We start from the raw sequence: 21237 nt of genomic DNA on the forward strand, positions 1-21237 counted from the left end.
TATGAAGGCCTCAACAATAATCAAATAACAAAGTGGTCTTCTCGCCCATGTATGAAACACTACCGATTGTTGAAAGGCCCTATCAATCATCTTCGAAGAGAGCAAAGATTTGAGTATGTGGCAAATTTAATTCATCGCATCATAGATTTTTTCAACATATAATGACTGCCCCTTATACAACTCGTCTTTAAAAGGGAGGATAATGTCACGAACATATACATGTAAGCCAATAATTACCTATATAAATAAGTAGAAGTAAATAGAATTAGATAAAAATAAGTTAATTCTATAATATCTTCTATAGAAGCTTCTTTGATGCTTCATAGATGCTACTTTGACTTTATAGGTATCTTTAATTGGCTTTTTGGATTAAAAAAATAGTCAACAAGTTAGCCATGTGCCATACATGTTGTTTACTTGAAGACCAAGCTAATTATGTGGCCCACATGTAGAAAAACTTGCCTTATAAGTCAAAGCATGTATTCTACAAAGTCAATACATATTAGAGGTCCTATAGAACATCGCCACGTAGCTCCTAGTTAGATAGTATATATAGAAATAAGAATTAAGCCCTCTGCACTCTTGTCAACTCCTTTCTTGTTTCTAGTCTAGTTTCAAGAGTCTCAAGTTTTCTAGTCTTTTGACAATAAGCCATTCCAATTTATTTTTAATATACGTACTTCCTTATTTCTATTTTGTTACTCATTCTTTGACACAGATTTCATTGGTTTATGGATCAACTTTTAGTTTATGTATTTGACAATGGATTAAATATTTCTATTTTCTAGATTCATGTCCTTGACAAATAATGATAAAAGCAAATGTTGCAGATTAATATTAAATAAGCTTGCATTCAATTTTGGACCCAAACCTGGCAACTATATATGCTGATTAATAAGCCCAAAATTTTTTCATCCCTTTATATTCCGTGTTAGAGTCTAGGTATCAACAATCTCTTCTCTCTTCCCCCCTCCCTTCCTCCCCTCTCTTCCTTCTCTTCCCTATACTTCCATAGCTCCCTTGGAATGCTAACAATGAAGCAAAAGTATTGAGAATCTACTATGCTCCCTTCATCACCAAATTCTACCTTACTAATTAACTCACGAATAATAGAGTTCACCCTCCTTACCTTGTAATTGAGCTACACAACTACAAATGTAGAGAAACTCATAACTCCCTAGGTTTTATTCCAATCAAATCTTTCCAAATTTTCACCATGTTGCTTATGCAATTCCAAAGATTACAACCTTGAGGTGCAACCAAAATATATATATATATATATATATATTGATGATGTATAATTAGCCCCTTCATATGTACAACTCCACTAATGCAAAAATTAAATTTTGATAGTTCATGCATATCATTTCCAAGTAAATTGAATTTTATGTAATGCTCACAATGCAACATCAATTTAACCAGCCTCCCACCTATGTTTGACCATAGGATGCCAAAATTGGTCGTAATTAGGTTGCCAACATAATAGAAATACTCAACCCCCTAGGTCAAACGGAGATGGTGGCAAATAATAGGTTGGCTCCCTTATGTCTTCAAGAATGCATGACATGACACTACAGAGTCCATGGATTGCCACTACAGAGTCCATGGATTGCCTCTACAGGTGCAGTGTAAAAGCACACATTCCTCAACTGGACCCCATCCCTTGTCTTCACAGCCATTGCATACTTTATTGTATGGACTACATTTACTCTGGAAATGATTACTTGTGCTCAAATATCCCTTACGCTTTCTGGCTTTCCTCACTCTCAAGAGTTTCTTTAGCCTATTTTGTTCATTTCCATTTCTGTTCCCATTTGCGACATGAGACACAGGAAGTTGTGCATGTACCACCATTGCAACAAAATGGCACTGTTGCCCTGCTCAACTCCACAGATCCACACCAGGAAAAACAAGAAAGAAAGGGAAGCAGGTGCAAACCAGCACCAAAGACGATGCACGCTTGGAGGAAGAAGGAGATGAATGAAAGCATCGATGGATCGATGACTGATGGGAAATGCACCCACCGGAGAGGATGGGAAAGCCACGTCACGGAAACTAGGAGGATTGGAAAGCTCCCAAGAGGCCCGACCCATGGATAAGGAAAGTAGCGAGAGAGAGAGGCACAGAGAGAGCCCTCAGGGTACGCGTGCTTCCCAGGCCCCACTCTGCCTGCCTGCCTGCCTGCCTCCACTCTCACTGTCGCCAAGAACCCCACCTCCTCCCAACGCTTCCTTCCCTATCTCTCGCTCTCTGTCTGTCCGTCTCTCTCTCTCTCCCACTCCATACTCTCTCTGGAATCGCAACTCCCACGCCTCCCTGCGCTTCCTTCCTTCCTTCCTTCTCGCCCGCGGCGCTTCTCTCCATGGCTACTCCCGAAGGTGTGTCCACGCCGCCACGCAGGGATTCCAGAACCTCAACTCTACACTTCCTGCACTCTTCATCGAATGCGGATCCGCAATCCCGAATGTGCACCTGATCCTTGCGGACGTGCCCTGCCAATTCCCGCTAACTTACGCTTGTGCGCAGCCGCCACGAGGTAGCGCGCTCATCGGTGATTCACCAGACCAGCCATGAGGAGGCGGGGAGAGAACTCCTGCCGCGTGCCGATGTGTCGCGACTGCAAGGATGCCATGCGAGACGCATCCACACACGACGCCTCCGCCAGACAGGTCCAATTCTCGCTGTTTCTCGCCTCTGGGGTCAACCCAGTGCTTGCACCTCCGATGTATGCCCTTGTCTACCTCGGCACGGACTTGGTGGCCCCACCGTCTCACGAGCACGGGGTGTGTATTTGCAGGGAGAGACACCGCTGCTCACAACACCTGGTGGCAACAGCGCCGCACCTGGTACTGCACATTGGTCTCCAACTCATGGACGCGTTCAGCTCCCCGACGTGGATGCAATTAGGTTATGGGGTGCACGCATGTTGGAACCTCATGTCCCGAATGTCCGTCTCTTAGTGCTGAAAATTTCTGTTTCGGATTGTGGGTTGCCGGTTCGTCTCGTGGTGACCGTTTCCAACCGCACCGTGGCAGGAACTCAAGAACTCGACGACCCCGCCGTTCAGCTTGCCAACCTCACTATTGACCTCGACGACAACTGCGTGGAGCGCATCAAGGTGAAAGACAACGAGTCGGCCGAAGAAGTGGCCAGAAAGGTATGCCGGAGCAATAACCTGCCGGGCCAATTTGTGGCGCTTCTTGCAGAGCATATCATCGATCGCTATCCACGGCGACCGGTGGACCAGAAACCTGAGGAAGCCGCTGCAGTGGCAGGCGGCGAAGAAACCAGAGACAGCAAACCAGGGAGGAGCCAGAACGAGGGCACAACCATTCGGGAGAGCCCTCACAAAATATGACACGAGGAAGGGGAGGGAGCAAGGAGAAAGGGAAATGAACTTGCCACCTCAAACCGTGTAGTGCGACGCCCCTGGTCTTCCGATGCATGTTCTACTGCACAACCACCAACCTGGGGTACGAAATGCAGGATTCAGAATGCAACTGTGCATTAGAACAACATAATCGAATTACAAATAACCAATCCGTGCTAATACAGGGTTTGAGTCGCACCTCGTCGAGGAGTCGTGACACCTCCTGGTCGCGCCTTCCTCAACACCATAAAATTTAGGAATAACCATGTTTACTAAACATTAAACATTAAGTATTACTAAACATTAAAAATTTAGGAATAACCATGTTTACTAAACATCAAACATTAAGTATTACTAAACATTAAAACTACTTAACACTAAACAAAAGAGTAGTTCCAACATGTTATAAAGAGTTACAATCTAAGCACTTCTTAGAGCAAGTTCTAGAAATATAAGAATATAAAGCTTACAAAAGAGAGGATGAGTTGAAGATGTTCTACATAGAAACATGGGCACCAATAAACCTTTCTTCATAAGTATGGTTACAAATAGTCTTGCTTCCAACTAATGGCCAAAATTTGATGGCTCTTAATATACTATGTAGAGACAAAAAAAAATATAAATAAAATTCGCAATAGAAGAAATGTGAAAGTTAGTTTCTACCAGAGAAAAAGAACCAATTCCAATCACAAATTTAAATGCAACAATCACCCCACCACTAACAAATCAAGTAGCTATACTTCCTTGAAAGAAGTGCTTGCATCCATCTAAGATTGCTTAGACAACTTTATATTATCACATGCAAGAGCATGCAAAACAACCAGCTAAGCATCATTGGTCTTGGAAAATACTCTTTTTTCTTTGACAATGTTATAATTTAAGCATAATTACAAGAAAATCTTATTACATTAAAAAATGAAAGCAAATGAGAGATTAACATAACATTTGTACAACCTCAAAACACTATTCTAGCCATGTTACTTTGTAGGAATCATGATTCCATCACAAATTGAAGTTCTCACTCTAATAAGGTCCATGCCATCACAATATGGCACAATGATTCAAACATTGTGAACAAGGACAACAATCATATAAAAATTGCAATCCTCTTTGAAAAGAGACTACCATCAAAGGCTTGTCTTTAAAATCACAGCATGATGCAAAGGCAAGGACAAGTGGCAATCAAAATCAGTTTCAAAGTACCCCAAAAAAGACCACAAGAATCCAAAAAATAGATCCAAATCAACCTCCCCTTGCCCTTATTGCAAAAATATGGAACATTGCAATTATGACTATTTTTAAAACAAATCAAAAGATACCACAAATATACCAACAACTTCTTATGAAAACGCAAAGTCAAAATCTAGATAGAAGTTTAAAAAAATATGGAGGATATACCTCTTATATTCTATGTCCATATATACCACACAAGCATTTTTCTTCCAATAATCACTTTAATTAGAGACAACAAAAGATAAACAATGGTTCATTAATACAAAAGCCACACAAGATTTGATACACAACAAACAACAATTTGTCACACTCCATACTTGGTTGAACAAGGACTTCTCTACATTTGGTTTAATATTTGGTCAAGCAAAGACTCTACCTTGGTTGGTTCAATAGCAAGCCTCCATCTCCACACCTCTACTACCTAATCCAATCCTAATTCAACCTTTATCTTAATCCAATCAACCAAATCCTTCTAACTACCAATCTAATGATTGTTTGAACTAATTCTCAACCAACAACAAAAGAAGCATATTGATATCAATCCAACTCCAAACTTAAACTAATAATAAACACATATAATTACAAAAAATTTAACCATTCAACAGCCTGTATCACAACACCACCTCGACACCTCCTTTCCAATTAACATTCTAACCAAAAAATATGCACAATCTCAACCTTTCATAAATCCAAGATATCAAACAACTAATCAATGCTAACACATGGTTAGTATTGCACATTATCAAGGAGTCGCTACTCTTCATGCTTGCACCTTCCACCACACCTCCGAACTTCTTTAACCAGGTCTATACAATAACATTAAACACTAAACATTAAAACTACTTAAAACTTAATTAAGCAGTAGTTCCGATACTGTGCTTCACTGGCCTCGGGAGTGTGAGGTCGTCGGACTACAGAGCTGGGGCCACGCCTGGGGCCATGAGAAGCGGTCCAAGAGAAAGAACAAACCGGGTTGTGAATTCGGTGTCCATTGAAGCACGGAGTAAATATTCCACGTTTGCTGGGGCACCACGCGTGACCAAAGTTGCATTGGTCGCCATGACTGCAGCACGCCACCGGCACTTCGGCGAATCGTGTCTTCCATGAGCATTTGTTGCAACGTGGAGAGTCTGCGCCCAAGCAATCCCGCAACGCCGGATTGCTTCTCGCTCAGCTGACCTTCTGGTTCTGGGTTGCTGTGCTTGGCCTCGCTGACATCAGGAATGTCAATGACGAACGCATTTGTCGCAATAAATGTTTCGTTTTCCTGCCTTTTGTACATTATTCCGTTGACCAAATGATCGCCATCAAGTCTATCGTTGTTCATAACCTGACCCGAACTGGCGTTTTAGTCTGCGACGGACAATCTTCGTTGGGATCAAGAAGAGGTGTGCTTCAAACCGATCGACTGCGACATTCCTCGCTTACCAGAACCCTCCGCAACACTTGCCTTGTCGGAAACCGCACATTCTCTACAATGGTTCACGACGCCGCAGCATATGAGCAGGGCTTTCCTGTAACATCCAACTATCATCGATGCTAAACCCTTGGGTGTCCAGCCTACTCAGAATTGCCATAAATTCAGATCCTCTTCGTTGACCTGCCTATCAAAACGATGTCATGCATCTGTTCTGTGTATATCGTACTCTCAATACAAACTCTCAAAGTCATACTCGATTATGTCATTCCATAAATTGTCCAACTCATGGGACCCAAAACCGTCCATAAAGCGGTGCTAGGCTGAAAAGGATTCCATCATTTCGCACCATACCGACACAACACTAACCAGCACAATAGATATTGCTTACATGCACCAGCTCTGTTATGAACTTGCTATTCGACCGACTTGCACCCCCAATAACCCGATACCCATTTCAGAAGCTCCATGCACACAACGCAAAGCGGTCAACCAGCCCCAACATGTTCTTTGCCCCGTCAACAGCTCATCCATGACAACCATCACTTCGATACAACTCAGACGACATTCATCCTCAACACCAACTACACAACCTAGTAGCATCATCATCGTCATCAAATCCGTCATAGCCTCGAAAAGCAACATCGAAAATACACACACCGTCCATTCATTCCTAATCTCCAACCAAGCCCACCACCCTCAACATAACGTCATTACTTCGAGCCAGTCCACTAGTCAGCGATGCTATGTAAACAAGCAAAACATACACAATCGAAGCAGTCACCCTACGGACTCCGGAGGCGGAACCTATTTCGAAAACAAGACCGAGGTATCTGCCAAGCATCGACTCACAAATGTTGCATTCCCACTCCCGAATCCTGCCTGCTTCCATGACCAAGCCACACAACCTTCAATACCCTCCACCACTTTCACCCATGCACGGCACGAAATGCCCACCAGCAAAGACAACTGCCACGGATAAGGGATCCACAGAGCTTGACCAAACATTCCTCGACATACAACCCCTGACGACAGAGCAAAACCAACCCAACTCTGCCACGCCCCGGCACAATTCACGCATGTGAAATTCATGTCTCCAATCGCATTAGCAGCAGAATCCCCCTGCCCCTGACACCAAAATCTAGGTCACTTTCATCCACTCAAGTGGCTTCCATCCCCAACTAAACCCAAAACCTCAAAAACCCCACCTTGCACCACACCCTGCGCAGGTGCAATTGGCATTTAACCAGAACAACCTCCAGACAAAGCCCACATCACCTCGCATCCATAGACGTATGCCTCGCTTTCAATTCGATATCTTCACGGCCCACCTAAAACCCTCTCCAACCGCTGCCTTCTCAAGCTTGCAACAGCACCTCCCGCAATTGACTGGCCTCACTCCTAATACCCAAACGGCCCCTACAATCAAATGCTGCAACAAAATTGCAGCAATGTATCCCAACACAAAACACCCATACGCCCCAATCATGCACTCGAACTTCACCTGAAAGTCGGTGAAACTTCACCACTCCCCTTCCCCAAAATGACCCACTCCCATTCCACACATCCACCTCACCAACCACGCCTGCAATACATCGCACTCGCGTGTACCCATGCCTCCACAAATTACCAAACCGACGACGACATTCCCATACTCTGCTCACCTCAAAACCATCACAATCATTCCCATCCGCTCCACGACGACTCCAATTCGATAAGACAAAATGCACATGCCAACCCGCACCCCGACACCGCGAAATGTGAATGCATCACAGATGAAGTGATGATAGCTCTACATTAGTCTCACATGCATCACAACGTCCACATGAAACCCACTTAAAGACGTGGGATAGGTCGAAAAAAACTCCCACACCATCGTTTCTCTCCCTGCCCAATCTCTCTCCTCTGGTGGTGGTGGTGGTGGCTGCTGCTGCTGCTGCTGAATCTCGACTTCGGGCGAATCACTAAGCTGCGCCGCGGGTGCCCGTCCCTCGAGCCATCCCACGATGCCGCCGCGAGGAATCCCCACACCCCCGCCCTGGACGCCCGTCTCATACGAGCAGACCTACGCTTTACATCACCTCTACAATCCTCCTAATCACCGAACCGGGTGCGAATTCCGCACCCCGCCCGTTCCTACGCCTCCCCTGCCCCATTACAACTCCTCGTGGCTCTCGTCGTCGCTCTCGCCGTCCTCCGACGCGCCCGCACCCGGTGCTCCACCCGCGGCCTGGTACAACTTCGTCACGATCGGGTTGCAGATCCCCTCCACCTCCTTCAGCTTCTCCTGGAAGTCCTCCTTCTCCGCGCTCTGATTCTCGTCCAACCACTCCAACGCCTCCTTCATCGCCGTCTCGATCGTCTCCTTGTCCTCGGCCGAGATCTTCTCGCCCAGCTTGTCCCCCAGCTGGTTCTTCATGTTGTACACGTACGTCTCCAGACTGTTCCGGGCGTCGATCCTCTCCTTCACCTTCTTGTCCTCCTCCGCAAACTCCTCCGCCTCCTGCACCATCCGGTCGATCTCCTCCTGGCTCAGCCGACCCTTGTCGTTCGTGATCACGATCTTCTCCGACTTCCCGGTGCCCTTGTCCTCCGCCTTCACGTTCAGAATTCCGTTCGCGTCGATCTCGAACGTCACCTCGATCTGCGGAACCCCCCGAGGAGCCGCTGGGATGCCCGTCAGGTCGAATTTCCCCAGCTCGTGGCAATCCTTCGTCAGACTGCGCTCTCCCTCGAACACCTGGATCGACACCGTCGTCTGCTGGTCCTGATACGTCGTGAACACCTGCGACTTCTTCGTCGGAATCACCGTGTTCCTGGGAATCAGCTTCGTCATCACCCCTCCCACCGTCTCGATACCCAGCGTCAGTGGCGCCACGTCCAGCAACAGAATGTCCTTCGTCTCCTCGCCTCCCTCCCCGCTCAAAATCCCTCCCTGCACTGCCGCCCCGTACGCCACCGCCTCGTCAGGGTTCACGCCCTTGTTTGGCTCCTTCCCGTCGAAGTAGTCCCTCAACAGCTGCTGCACCTTGGGAATGCGGGTGCTGCCCCCCACCAGCACGATCTCGTGAATGTCCGTCTTCTGCAGCCCGGCGTCGTCCATCGCCTTCTTCACGGGGCCCATCGTCTTCCTGAACAAATCGTTGTTCAGCTCCTCAAACCTCGCCCGCGTCAGCGGCTCCGAAAAGTCCACGCCGTCGAACAGCGACTCGATCTCCACACGGATCTGGTGCTGGTTGCTCAGGGCCCTCTTCGCCCTCTCCGCCTCCCTCCTCAGCTTCCCGATCGCCTTCTTGTCCTTGCTAATGTCCCGGTTGTGCTTCTTCTTGATCAGCTTGATGAAGTATTCCATGATGCGCTGGTCGAAGTCCTCCCCTCCCAAATGAGTGTCGCCATTCGTCGACAGCACCTCGAACACGCCGTTGTCGATCGTCAGCACGCTGACATCAAATGTGCCGCCTCCCAAATCGAACACCAGGATGTTCTTCTCCCCGCCCTTCTTGTCCAACCCGTAGGCGATGGCGGCCGCGGTGGGCTCGTTGATGATGCGAGCCACGTTCAGCCCCGCTATCACTCCCGCATCCTTGGTGGCCTGTCGCTGCGCATCGTTGAAGTACGCGGGCACCGTCACCACGGCGTCCTTGATCTTCTTCCCCAGGTACGCCTCCGCGGTCTCTTTCATCTTCACCAGCACCATGGCGCTGATCTCCTCCGGCGTGAACACCTTCACCTCGCCGTCCTTCACCTTCACCTGGATGTGCGGCTTCCCATCCTTGTTCACGATCTTGTATGGAAACAGCTTGATGTCCTTCTGCACCTCCTTGTCCTCGAACTTCCGACCGATCAACCGCTTCACGTCGAACACCGTCCGCTCGGGGTTCACGGCGGCCTGGTTCTTCGCCGCCTCGCCGATCAGACGCTCATTGTCCGTGAATGCCACCCACGAAGGAGTGATACGATTCCCCTGGTCGTTGGCGATGATCTCCACATGCCCGTTCTTGTATACGCCCACGCACGAGTAGGTCGTCCCCAGATCAATTCCGATCACGGTGCCCAGCTTCGCCGCCTCCTCTGCGGCGCCGAAGCTCCCAGCCACGCCGGCCGCGAACAGCAGGCCCAGCACCAGCAGTGTGTGGCGCCCCATGGTGCCCCACTCCGCGCAAACTCTCAGTCCGCGAACAAAAACCTAACAGCAAGCACCTCCCGCAAAACCGACCCAAGGCGGATAACGTCCGACACCGAAAACAAAAACCTCCTCGATCGAAACTAGTCCCTTAGGCAGTGCCCGCAGATTTATGCAAGCCCAAGCACCGCAGATCTAAGCACGTAAAAGGTAGCCACGACAAGAAAGACGAAAGCGCACCCTCGATTGACGCAGTGCCAGAGGCGAGTGCTGGGAATATAGGGCTGCGCGGGGCCTCGTAAGTTCTGGAGAATTCGCTTCGCCGTGAACCGGAGGTTGGTCGTTACCAAGCCAGCCCCTCGCCCTGTCGGTGTGAATGCAACCGCTGGCCGAGAGGCTCTGGTTGGCCCAGATTAGTTCAGGCCTAGTCATCGGAGGCCGTGATTGGCCCAGGGGACGCCCGATCGCGTCACGGCCCCGGGGAGGGCTGCCATTGGTGGGCACGCGTATGACTGGGATCTATGACGTGAATTGGTGGGGGTTAAATTTCTGCCCACGTAAGCTTCTTCTACTTCCCTGCTACTGTTCTACCCCGCCCCCCCCCCCCCGCCGCTACATGCCCCATCCCTTGCAATCTTTGTATGCATGTGTATGGATTTCTGCTATTCCCACACTCTTTCAACAGAAATAAAATAAAATAAAATAAAATAAGCATCGCAACGCATAACTATTCAATTATTTATACTCATACACATGCACACAATTCGAATGCATCGGCATCGGCATCTTCACTTAATTTTAAAGAATTAGTTTAATGTAAAATTAAAATTATTTCAATAATAAAGATATCTAACCATGTTTGTTTTCTGAATTATTTTAAGATACACATGTTTGGTTTATTATTTTGATACCAATAATGTATTGATATTAAAATAGCAGCAGTAATTGTTTTTAACATGTAAAATATGCCAAAGTCAAACCTACAAGTGACTTTAATAAAAGACCATAAAAGATACAATAGTTCTGCAAGATTGCATAAATAACTAGGTACACATCACAGATAATGGTACATTCTAAACAATCAAGATTAACAAACAGTTTGGAATTAATTTCATTATCATCAAAGCCATACTTTCTTGATCAAATGGGTTGTTTTCTGTTTGGTGTGTTATACACTAATCCAATATATTGTTAACAAATACACTGACCAAAAATTGTAGTTTCAATATATTTTTGCTCTTAATATATAATATTACCAAACAAATATTTTTTTCAAAGACAAAATTTATCATAAATAATATCAAAGAATAGTTCCTATTTTTAAAATCTGTAAATTTATAAAATTATTTAATTTTGGTATAACATAAGTATTTAATCATATTTAAATTAATAAAAGATTTATCCTTGGTGCATCAAAGTTAGCATAATTACAAGATTTTCCAAATATTTAATGGTATATTTATTACTTCAATAAGCCAATATTTGAACTTGTTTCACAAATGATGTCTTATATTTGAAACTTTTTATGTACAACCTTGGTCAATGTGATCATATTATGTGAAAACCAACTTGGAAATGCAGTGTGCACCAAGATGTAAATACTAAATTGTATTTGCAAAAGACAAAGAACCTTACATCTCAATTAAATTCTAAACAAACTTAATTTGATGGAAAAGAAATAATGTCTTGTCTATAATCTTAATTAATTCTTAGAAGTGGATGTTTTTCATATAGAGGACACATTCAATATGACTTACAAAAAGGATCTAAATGTATTTTTTTTTATTAGGAAGACACATTAAACATAATCTAAATAATTTCCATCTTTGTATATATACAAAATTTAAGTAGTCTTAACATGTATAATTTATAGTTATTATATCTTTAAAGTAAAAAGATAAAATTATTTTATAATTAAAAAAAAGAAGAAAAATTAACAATACAAAAAATCTTCTTTCAAAACATAGTAAAAAACTACCTTAGAGATATAGATAATAGTCAAAGAAGTAGTAAAAGTAACAAGTGCTAATGCTATCTTTTTAAAAAATAGACTTCTATTTAGTTTGTAGAGCTATAAATATGACATAACAAAGTAATTTAATAAAATTATTATCATGGATATTTTGAAATAGAAATAAATAGTAGTTTATAGAAAAATTTACCTACAAAAATTAGATGTTGATACTTGTCACGAATATACTATATAAGAAACCAAACAAGAAGTTGAACAAAAGAATTTTAACAAAAAAAAAACTTACAAGAACTTGATTAAACTAGATGAGTATAAGATCAACACTAAGAATAGTGAATTAGAACCCTAAGAGATGTGTTGTTGAGATTGAGGATCTCCTCAGCCTCAACTCCAATATATATTAGATGTTAGGAAGTTTTTCAAAAAGTTTCTATGTTGCTTGAAGATGAAGCAACCTTAAGAAGCTCGTTGAGAAGTTTCTATGTTGTTTGAAGATTAAGCAAACTTAAGAAGTTTTTGAAGAAGTTCTTATGTTGCTTGAAGATTAATCAAACTTAAGAAGTTTTTGAAGAAGTTCTTATGTTGCTTGAAGATGAAGCAATCCTAAGAAGCTTCTCAAATAACTTCTTTAATCTTCTTAGAACTTTTTAAAACTAACTAGATTATTTTAAGAACCTTAAAGAACCTTTTAAGAATCTTTTAAGAATCTTTTGAAATCTTTTAGAATCTAATAGAATATTTTAAAGAATATTCTTTAAAACTTCTTATTGGATGTTTGTAACAATACTAAGAGATGACCAATTATGAATTTAAGTCAAAATTACATTTTAAGATACAAAATTTCATTCATACAATAATTTCGATATTTTTTTTTATTGATCAAAGAACAAAAATAAAGAGAAGGCTTAATAGAGTTTGGTCAAGAGTTGATTTTAAGTAGTTTGGATTAATATTGAATTGTTAAGAGTTTTTTAAAGTAAAAGGTGCTTTAAGTGGTTTGGATTTTAGAGAAATAAAATAGAGTTTATATGTGTGAGAATTTTGTGAACATTATAATATATTTGTGACTAAATATTTTTAGGCTTATGTATCTATTTATCTTAAATATTTTTTTGTAAATTTAAAATCAAAATAATAATTAGATCATAGATTATTAAAATTCAGCTTGGTTAGGATCTTAGAATTTGGGTTTTCAAATTCAATTAAGATTTCTTTGATTTTGAATATTCTTCCATATATATATATATTTTTTGTGAGCACATTGTAAAGTTAATTTTTAAACAGATTGTCAATTTTAAGTACAAGTAAATGATTCAACAAACAAGTATTACTGATAAAAGATCAATGTTAAGGTTAGAGAAAGAGGACAATTGATACATTAGAGATTATAATATATGCAAAAAATTTAAGCAAAATCAACAACTTCATCAATACTTATTAAGGTTTTAAGATTGTCTTAGGATAAACTAGTATCAATTAGATTTTGATTAGGATTGTTATAGACATCCAACAAGAAGATTTTGAAAATATTTTGAAAATATTTTATTAGATTCTGGAAGTTTTTATAAGATTCCTCAAATATTCTAATAGGAGGTTTTTAAAAAAATTTAAAATATTTTAATAGAAGATTTTAAAAAAGATTTCTAAAATACTTTAGAAGGTTTTAGAATATTCCTAGAATATTATAATAGATTCTAAAAAGTTCTAAGATGATTAAAAAAATTGTTTGAGAAGTTTCCTAAGATTGCTTTATTTTTAAGTAAAATGAAAACTTCTTAAGAAGCTTCCTGATATTTAGTATATATTGGAGTCAAGGCCAAGGGAATCTTTAATCTCAATAATATATTTCTTGAGGTTTTAGCTCACTTCTCTTAGTGATGATTTTATACTCATATGATTTAATCAAGTTCTTGCTAGCTTTTTTATTGAAATTCTTTTGTTCAACTTCTTGTTTGGTCTCTTGTATAGTATGCCCATGATAGTTTGTTAAGATTGCCTTCTTATCTATACTAGAGCTTGATCCTTCTTGATAGAGAGTAGATTACCCCTCTTCTTCAAGGCATCTAAGCAGTTTAGAAATTACAAATCATATTCTATTAAATTGGTATTGTTTAGAAATTTTATTTTTTATCATTTACAATGGCTAGAAGTGAAGATATTAGTATAATTGAGTCTCTTGAGTCTAAGTTAGATATTATTATTAGTATGCTAAATATTTTGTCTTATAACATTATTAAAATTGAGGAATGTTTTGTAAGTTTTCATAGTGATGCAAGACCTAAAATAATTCAACTTGTGATACAATTACTTTCTCAAGCTTCTACATATAAGGAGGCGGTGGTATCTGTACTTCAATAAGAAAATTCAACTATTCAACAACGTAAGGAGCCTTGAATTAATCTTCCAAAATAATTTGTTGGCACATGCTCCAAGTTTCAAGGATTTGTTAATTAAATTTGATTGGTATCATTTTTACAATCTAAGCGCTATTCAACGAAAGAGTCACAAGTTAATTTAGTTGGAACCTTGCTCACAAGTCAAACCTTATTTTGATTGAAAGATAAGATTTAGTGATCTAGCCTAGCCTTCATCAATCAATTTTGATATAAGTTGAAAGATAATGTCAAAGATTTATTGTTGACAATGCCAAGAATAGGTTCATTGAAGCAATTTATTGCTCGGGCCTTTGCATGGATCAATCAATGCTTAAAAAAAAGATTTAATTAGGTAAATAAAAGTGAAGCCATATCGACATCTTCTAAGTTTTTGGAAGTTTACTTGTCTAAACCAAGGCCTATGAAAATTAACACAATATATTTTAAACTTCTTATTGAACAAAAAAGACTTATTGTTGTCAAAAATATTTGTGTCTATCTTGTAGAGAATCCAAGTATATTGCTCAACATTGTCTAAAAAAAAAAAGCAATCACAAAATGAAGAGCATGGTTGCCTAAGAGGATGATATATTGAAAAACAAGTTTCTCCAACTACAATAGAGATCATGTAGCTAAAATCTTTCATAAATCCTATTAAAGATCCTATTCCCTCTTCAAATCCCTCACCTTATTTTACAATAGAAGTTTTTTTAAGACCAAAATATCACAAAGTCTTAGCCTTATTAGATTTAGGAGCCTCAGCTTCTTTTATAGATAAAGACTTTTTCAAAAAAATAAGATATAACCTTTGTTAATATAATCAAACTTATAGATGTAGAAGTAATAGGTGGTCGTTCTTTATGTTTTTGAGATGTTATCAATGAAATTAAATCTTGAGAAGTAATATTTAATAGTTATAATAGGTAAATAATATTTAATATAATTAGATCTTATTTTAATCTAATTTTTTTTAATAGTATTGTGTATAAAAAGTCATAACTCTGAAATAGATTAGTTTTTTTGTTACTTTGATTTTTTTCATAGTTTTATCGAAGATTTTGTTCGAGATTTAAAAAATAATAAGACCTATACATACAAACTATTATAAATTAGTGTGAGAACTTTTATGCATGTTGCAAAATAGTAGTCAACTTTTGTTACGTACACTACATCTATTGTTCATAGTGAAAATATTTTAAATGGCATTTCAAGCCTATACCAAGTTTATTTTGATATTTTTAAAAAATAAATAAAGATATTCTTTCAAAGAATTGTCTTTATGATTTTTTTCATTGATCTTCAAGAAAGAGCTAAACGACTATTTGAACCAATCTATAGCCTATCACAAAACGAGTTGATTGCACTCAAAGAGTATATTAATGAAAATTTTACTAATAACTTCACATGCCTTTTTAAAGCTCCAATTGGGGCTTTTATATAATTTGTGAAGAAAAGTCTAATCTGTGAGGATGTATATGGACTATTGAGGACACAATAAGATTGCTATCAAGAATTAGTACCTTCTATCTTTGATTTTAGGACTTTTTGATCAATTGAATGAAGCAAAGATGTATGTGAAAATAGACATACAAAGAGCATATAATCTAGTATGTATTAAAGAAGGAGATGAATGAAAAATTGTGTTTCAAATCAAGTATATGCATTTCAAATATAATGTCATGCCATTTGGATTTATAAATGCATTGGCTACTTTTCAACATCTAATAAATAATGTCTTTAGTGAGTTTCTTAATGATTTTGTCTTTCATTAATTAGATGATATTTTATTCTATTCTAAGAATACATAAGAGCATAAAGTTTATATTCATTGTGTTTTAGAAAAAAATGCATGATTATATGCTAAGATAAAAGAGTATATATTTCACACTACTCAAGTTGACTTCTTAAGATATATTATCTCAAACGATGGTTTTATAATGAATCCTAAGAAGGTCAAGACTATCATAGTTTCGAAGATGTGATAAATTGTCAAAGATATGCAATGTTTTTTAAGATTTGCAATTTGTTCTTAGATCTTAATGTAAAACGTTTTTACATTTGACACTTTGTCTGATACATCTGATAGTTAATGACAAAGTAGAGTAGTGCAATGAAACTAAAGCATTATTTGAACCTTTAGAAAATATATTTATTTATATATCTTAATTATATTAAATCAATTGTTTTGAGGCATTTTTTATTAAATCACATTCATTTAAGTTTCCTTATGGTGTTGTTTTATAATCAATGGGAATAGATGACAAGCTCTACTTGGTAACTTTTTATTTTAAGAAATTTTTAATAGCTAAGATTAATTTTTAGATTCATGACAAAGAGCTCTTTATAATCATAGATTCATTTTGTGAATGGCATCATTATCTAAAAGACACCTTATATTCAGTTCTTGTATATATGAATCATAAGAACTCGAGTATTTCTTGTTGGTATATGTTTTGATTTATCATTAAGCTTATTTGAGCATGTATTTATTTAGATTTGATTTTAATATTATTTATTGATAAAAAAATTTAAGATTTATTAAACTCTATTTTTAGATATTATTATATTATATTGAAAGAAGATCATCTATCTTTTTATCAATAAAGAATGATTTCCTTAAACTTAAAGAATTTTCACCTTCTAGTAATAAAATTAACACTAACTATTGATTTAGCCTTTGTCAAGTAAGTTCAAATAAGTATGTACTTTGATTTTCTTCTTTAAATATTAGAAATAATTTGTCTAAGTTTCATGATACTTTTAAGTTTGAATTCAAGAAAATATACTTTATTTTGAAGGTCACCTATATGTTCTATAAGAAGAAGCACAATTATGTGTTTTTCAAGCATGACTCAATTTTCTAGTAATAGGATATTTTGGTTTCAATAAGAAATTGGAGCTTATATCTAAAGATTTTTGGCGGCTATAAATATAAAAGGCTATAAAAGACTTTGAGCACTCATGTAATGTTTGTCTAAGATTAAAAATTCCTTGTCATAGATTTATGAATTTCTCTAGCAATTATCTATTTTGGAACAACCATAGTCTTTAGTTTCTATGGATTTTATAATAGATCTTTTAGTATCGAATTTGTATGATTTTTATTTGTAATAGTAGATTGTTTTGCCAAAATAGCACATTTTGTATTACATATAAAATCTATCACAAATAAAAAAAAACAACTAAATTTTTTCTTGGTATTATCCATCAATATTATAGATTATTTAAGGATATTATATCGGATAGCAAAATCCAATTTATATTAAGATCTAAGAGAATTATTTTTGAAATTTTAGTTATGGATTTATATCTCTCTTTGATCTTTTATCTTCAAATTAATGGACAATTAAAATGGATGACTCAAGTTCTTGAAGATGATTTGAAGATTACCATCAATAATCATCAAGATGATTGAACAGTTCTTTTGTCCCATGGCAAAGTTTGCATATAATAATTTAGTATATTTTCTTATTTAACAAATATCTTGATTTATCAATTATAGTTATCATCCATGACTTGATACTTTTGAATTTTCAAAAGTTCATAATCCTACAACAAAAGATTTGATAAATCATTTATCAATACTTCATACAACAATGAAGATACTATTAAAAGAAATTCAAGAATGATGAAAGATCTATGGAGTGTCATGATAGATAGAATTGCTTGAAGAAAGCATTGCACCTCTTGTTGCCACTAATTTTTCAAACAAGTTGTAAGATTAAAAAATAAAAATATAATTATAGTTTGTTTTCAAAAAGAAAAATACATCAAATATACAAATATAAGATGTTGTCAAGGACATACACTAGGAAGTTGTAGAAGATTCTAGAAGGTTCTAGAGAAGCTTTATAGTTCGTAGAAGCTACTTGAAAAGTTTTCAAGCTCGTGGAAGTTGCTTGAGAAGTTTCCTAGCTTGTGGAAGCTGCTTGAGAAGCTTCCTAACTTATAGAAGCTACTTAAGAAGCTTCCTAGCTTGTAGTATATATAAGAGCTGAGATTGAAGGGATCCTCAGTCTCGACAACACACCTCTTGGAGCTCTAATTCACCTCTCTAGTGTTATTCTTGTACTCATTTGATTAATCTAGTTCTTGCCGACTCTTCTTGAGCTTCTTGTTTAGATTTCTAATCAGTATTCTAAATTTGTGACAATTTGTTGAGACTGCACTCATCTTTCATATTAGAGCTAGTTCTTTCTTCTTAGAGTGTAGATTAGTCCTCTGCTTGAAGGTACTAGTATTTTAGAGGTTGCGGATTATCCTCCTCTAAATTGATATTTCTTCTATAATAATATTGGAGTCTTATCTTTCTTGGAGAGAGTGGATTATCTCTCTTCTTGAAGATTTTAAGGCATTTTAGAGGTTGCAGAGTACCCTCTTCTAAACTAATACTGCCTTCTTGTAGAGTCAATTCTTTCCTTTTCTTAGAATGGCTAGAGGTCAAGATATTAGTATGACTAAAAGTTTGGAGTCCAAGTTGGATGCCATTATAAATGATCTTGCTACGTTGTCGTATTACGTGCTTTCCTGCTCGAGAACACGCCGGACGTCTGGCTGTAGAAGGTAGTATGGAGATTCGCAGATAGTCAAGCAGTCTATCAGTTTTTGACTGTTGGAATATGAAAGACTGCAAGAATACACCGTAAATCTATACAGATGTCCTTCGACTGCTTGTCGAAGTCCTTTTTGCCCCAGCCGGTAGGTCTCTAGACGTTACAGAGAACCCCGAATAACCCAAACTGCTAATCTTCAATACCGCTTTATACTCACGATCTTGTATCCACCGACTGTCTTGTTAGATTAACCCAATGAATTTCATTCACTCCGCATACTCAATCCTATAGATACCCTTTTAACTCTTCATCATAGACGTAACTCGATTTCACAAAACAGTCAAGAGTAATCAATCCACTTCATTAAAAATCCCGATTCACCATTACAACACTGACTTCAGCAACGATTGCCTCAGTCTTCCCAAAACCCTATGAAGAAAAAAAAATCCAATTCTCTGTCTTCTTTCCCCGCCCGAAGCGTGAAGCTAGCTCTCTCCTATCCTTAAAACTCCTCCAAAACTTATTCTCCCCCCTAACCTTATCCTTTGAATTTCTTCAATCTTCCGTCTTGGATCCGAAATTGGCTCCCACCGTCAGAGCTTGGATCCAAAATTGGCTCTCGTCGTCAGAGCTTTTTTTTCTATTTTTACCTTTAAGAGATCCTTTTACCAAAAACAACGTTCCTTGAAACGGCACAGAGAACAGGACAGCCTGAAACAGAATCGAAACCCCGTAATCGGGACCACATTGCGTCCCCCGACCAATTCAGGCCTCATATTGGCTAAGAGTCCAGTAGTAAGACCCGGATGTCCCCGTAATTGGATCAAATTGGTCCTTCGCATCAGATTGGCTGAGGCCCGTAGTAAGACCTGGATTTTCCCGTAATTAGACTACATTGGGTTGCTCGGCTAATTCAGGTCTCATATTGGGTAAGAGGACCCGGATTAGATTCTTGAAATTGGATCCAATTGGCTCTTCGAACCAAGCTCACCTGTCGTGTGAATTGGTCCTTTCTCTTCCTGCTGACTCCCATTATTGGAATCGAACGGAGCATTTCAATATGCCCCGACTGACTGTAACGGGGTGACTGAACCTGGCCACTCAGTATTTGCACTGAAGTTGGTCGTTGCTCCCAATATTCGAGGTAACTGAACATTAATAAAAGTCCCTTTTCTTTATATTTTCACGGTATACTCGTGTTACAACACGACATCCACCCCCTCTGAACCTGTGCATCCTCCGGTATGCACCAATTTATCCAATTGCTGTTTGATTCAGAATATATCCTCTACGTCTTTGTCCAGTTCGTATCACGGCCATAATCATGTAAGCTAGTAATTACATATAGAAATAGGTAGAAGTAAATAAAAGTATATAAAAGTAAGTTAATTCTATAATATTTAATATAGAAGCTTCCTAGAAACTTCCTAGACGTTGCTTTGACTTCATAGGTGTCTTTAATTGACTTTTTGGATTAGAAACGTGGTCAACAAGTTGGCCATGTGCCACACATGTTGTTAGCTTGAAGATCAAGCTAACTATGTGGCCCACACATAGAAAAACTTGCCTTGTAAGTCAAGGCATGTGTCCTACAAAGTCAACACATATTGGAGGTCCTATAGAACTTCGCCACGTAGCCCCTAGTTAGATAGTATATATAGAGACAAGAGTGAAGGCTTCTTCACTCTTGTCAACTCCTTTCTTGCTTCTAGTCCAGGTTCAAGAGTCTTTAGTTTCTTGTCTTGTGGCAATAGCCATTCCAGTTTCCTTTTAATATACCTACTTGTTTATATTTTGACTTATTATATCGAGATAGCCTTTTGGTGTATATTTTCCCTCATCGAGTCTTTGTCCTTGACAGATTGACAAGAGTACACTTACAATATCAGAGCTTTGTTTTTTCTTGAGTAAGAGTGGATTACCCCTTTCTCTTGACAAGACACAAGCGTATTAGAAGTTTGCGGATTACCCACTTCTAAACTGATATTGTTCTTAGTATCTTCTTTGTTATCAAGTCTTTCTTTTCTTTTGTCTTAAGCAATATCAAACAAATTTTTCTTCTTAGTGTCATTATGACAGAGCTTGTTGAAATAAAGAGTGCAATGGCACAAATGCAAGAGCAAATGAAGGAGTTAATGCTTGCGATGCATCAACTCAATTCACCAACACAAGAAAGAACAAGAATAGCAGAAAG

The 21237-nt window shown here is 38.7% G+C and overlaps 2 protein-coding genes and 1 long non-coding RNA gene across 4 annotated transcripts; 1 reads left to right on the forward strand and 2 right to left on the reverse strand.

The window, feature by feature from the left end:
• The first annotated feature begins 1372 nt into the window (after positions 1 to 1372).
• Positions 1373 to 4022, forward strand: LOC149988283 (uncharacterized). 2 transcript variants are annotated; one of them, XM_090253764.1, is made up of 3 exons: positions 1373 to 2669; positions 2798 to 2846; positions 3036 to 4022. In XM_090253764.1, the coding sequence occupies exons 1-3, from the start codon at positions 2571 to 2573 to the stop codon at positions 3356 to 3358; spliced, it is 471 nt and encodes a 156-aa protein (XP_090109890.1). In that variant the 5' UTR covers positions 1373 to 2570; the 3' UTR covers positions 3359 to 4022. The 2 variants fall into 2 exon arrangements, with proteins under 2 accessions (XP_090109890.1, XP_090109889.1); XM_090253763.1 differs by having other exon boundaries at positions 2798 to 4022.
• A 1112-nt stretch (positions 4023 to 5134) lies between these two features.
• On the reverse strand, positions 5135 to 7112 carry LOC149988284 (uncharacterized). Its single transcript, XR_016505178.1, has 2 exons — positions 6873 to 7112; positions 5135 to 6203 (listed from the first exon to the last, which is right to left on the reverse strand). It is a non-coding gene; the product is annotated as an uncharacterized LOC149988284 (long non-coding RNA).
• Positions 7113 to 7779: 667 nt separating this feature from the next.
• LOC112288048 (heat shock 70 kDa protein BIP1) lies at positions 7780 to 11313 on the reverse strand. The gene has a single exon (XM_024531828.3). The coding sequence runs from the start codon at positions 10162 to 10164 to the stop codon at positions 8176 to 8178; it is 1989 nt and encodes a 662-aa protein (XP_024387596.1). The 5' UTR covers positions 10165 to 11313; the 3' UTR covers positions 7780 to 8175.
• Positions 11314 to 21237: the final 9924 nt, after the last annotated feature.

This window comes from Physcomitrium patens, chromosome 10, assembly GCF_059467195.1.
Source record: "Physcomitrium patens ecotype Gransden chromosome 10, ASM5946719v1, whole genome shotgun sequence".
NCBI classification, from domain to species: domain Eukaryota; kingdom Viridiplantae; phylum Streptophyta; class Bryopsida; order Funariales; family Funariaceae; genus Physcomitrium; species Physcomitrium patens.

What these genes read in the sequence shown, in the direction of transcription:
- LOC149988283 (XM_090253763.1), top strand. Translation starts at nt 2,571, where the DNA reads ATGAGGAGGCGGGGAGAGAACTCCTGCCGCGTGCCGATGTGTCGCGAC. An exon ending in ACGACGCCTCCGCCAGACAG is followed by an intron (nt 2,670 to 2,797) that starts GTCCAATTCTCG and finishes GTGTATTTGCAG; the next exon opens with GGAGAGACACCGCTGCTCAC.
- LOC112288048 (XM_024531828.3), bottom strand. Translation starts at nt 10,164, where the DNA reads ATGGGGCGCCACACACTGCTGGTGCTGGGCCTGCTGTTCGCGGCCGGC.